Source organism: Lygodium microphyllum, chromosome 23, assembly GCF_053477565.2.
Source record: "Lygodium microphyllum isolate KBCC chromosome 23, Lygodium_microphyllum_v1.1.10, whole genome shotgun sequence".
Taxonomy (NCBI): Eukaryota; Viridiplantae; Streptophyta; class Polypodiopsida; order Schizaeales; family Lygodiaceae; genus Lygodium; species Lygodium microphyllum.
The window spans coordinates 5662298-5663845 of record NC_141157.1 but is presented as its reverse complement, the minus strand read 5'-3'; the positions used below and the strand labels follow the sequence as shown (position 1 = coordinate 5663845).

The 1548-nt window shown below is 40.5% G+C and overlaps 1 protein-coding gene across 1 annotated transcript; it reads right to left on the bottom strand.

Annotated features, from left to right (window-relative positions):
- Window positions 1-358: 358 nt before the first annotated feature.
- On the bottom strand, window positions 359-748 carry LOC148015831 (uncharacterized). Its single transcript, XM_087664823.1, has one exon. The coding sequence runs from the start codon at window positions 746-748 to the stop codon at window positions 359-361; it is 390 nt and encodes a 129-aa protein (XP_087520949.1).
- Window positions 749-1548: the final 800 nt, after the last annotated feature.

Sequence of the window (1548 nt, the reverse complement as noted above, 5' to 3'; positions counted from 1 at the left end):
TCAGTGACATAAACCTATCCTAGAGCTGACCAGGCTGCGCAGGCGCACAGAAGACCAAAATTGCAGCAAATAAAGCACGCAATTGGGCACCAATTTGTATAGATGCAGTCTCTTCCAAGCACACAACACACTCATCATCACCCTCTAACATGCCCTTTGCAATGCAGGCTTCCTTAAAGGTGTTGTACACCACGTTGCCAATAGTACGCAAATCATCAAAAGACATACATCCTGGAGACACTGTCAAGAGCATTCGCAAGTAATAACGCTCACTAGATGTGGGCGGCACAAAGTATATCCGACCACACATATTTCCACGCTTTCTCTTCGTCCATACATTTCGTTGTGCATTCCACACCTAATACACCGGGAAGTCTTGATACCGAATAGCTCGAGCCTCTGGATGAATACGATTGCACACAAACCATTCTGTAAGAGTAGTTTTCCTGATATCTTCATTCTGCATAACATCTGATATATTGTCTGTATCTTGAAACACTACATAATTCTCATAAGGCAAGTGCACCTGCAACCGTTGTATATCAGGCTTCTCATTGTGTAATGCATAGTCATATATTTGCCAACACGCTTCTGAAGAAGAAACATACCATGCATCTAAATAACTCTCGATCTCATCCACTTCACGAATGGTCGTACCATTTAACCCTGAGTTTCGAACAAAAAATTTGATTGTTGCACGATCATGTCCCTTGTATATATACTTATGCAAATACTTAACAGCTGCCATCGTTGAGCACACCTCAACATTTATATGTGCATTGTATTTTTTACTCAAGTACGGATTGTATGGAACAATCCATCGATTATCAATAGTATTACCCTTTATTGTGACTGTCTTTCCATCATCTCGTCTTTTATAAAAAGGATAGACAGAGCTATCAACAGTTGTTACATTCACAAACCTCCGAGGGAAATTTTTAGTGCATCAACCATTGCGCATGCAAGGGCTCTTGGGATTCATTACACCACAAGGACCATGGACATTGCATTTTGAGATAGTTTCAAACAAAGCTGAAAACTTTGCTCTATCAGGAAACTCAACACAAACAAATCTATCATAATGGCATGCTTTAGAGGGTTTAAAAGGATGCTCCAAAATCAACAAAGTATGAGAATGTGGTAGCCCCTGCTTTTGAAACTCAATCATACTAACATAGCCTGCAACATTTCCAAACAGATTCCTTTTCAACAATGTATACATCATATCAGCATGTTTTTTATGGAATACCCGAGCAGTCAAATCAGGACGATCATAAGCAGTCTGTCCAGGCAACAAAGCATTAGTTATCTCTAACCACTTTGGATTACATGTCATGGTTATAAACAGATCAGGTTTTCCCTTACTTCGCACTATAGCCATGGCATCCTGATACAACTGATACATGTGTCTTGGCCCACCAGTAAAAGAAGATGGCAAAACCACCCTTTTTCCAATAGAGGCACCAACAATCCCCATGGGCCCATCATCCATCACTCCCACCATATCTACCAAGCCCTTATAAACTTTCAAGCGCAAAACTGATTGAT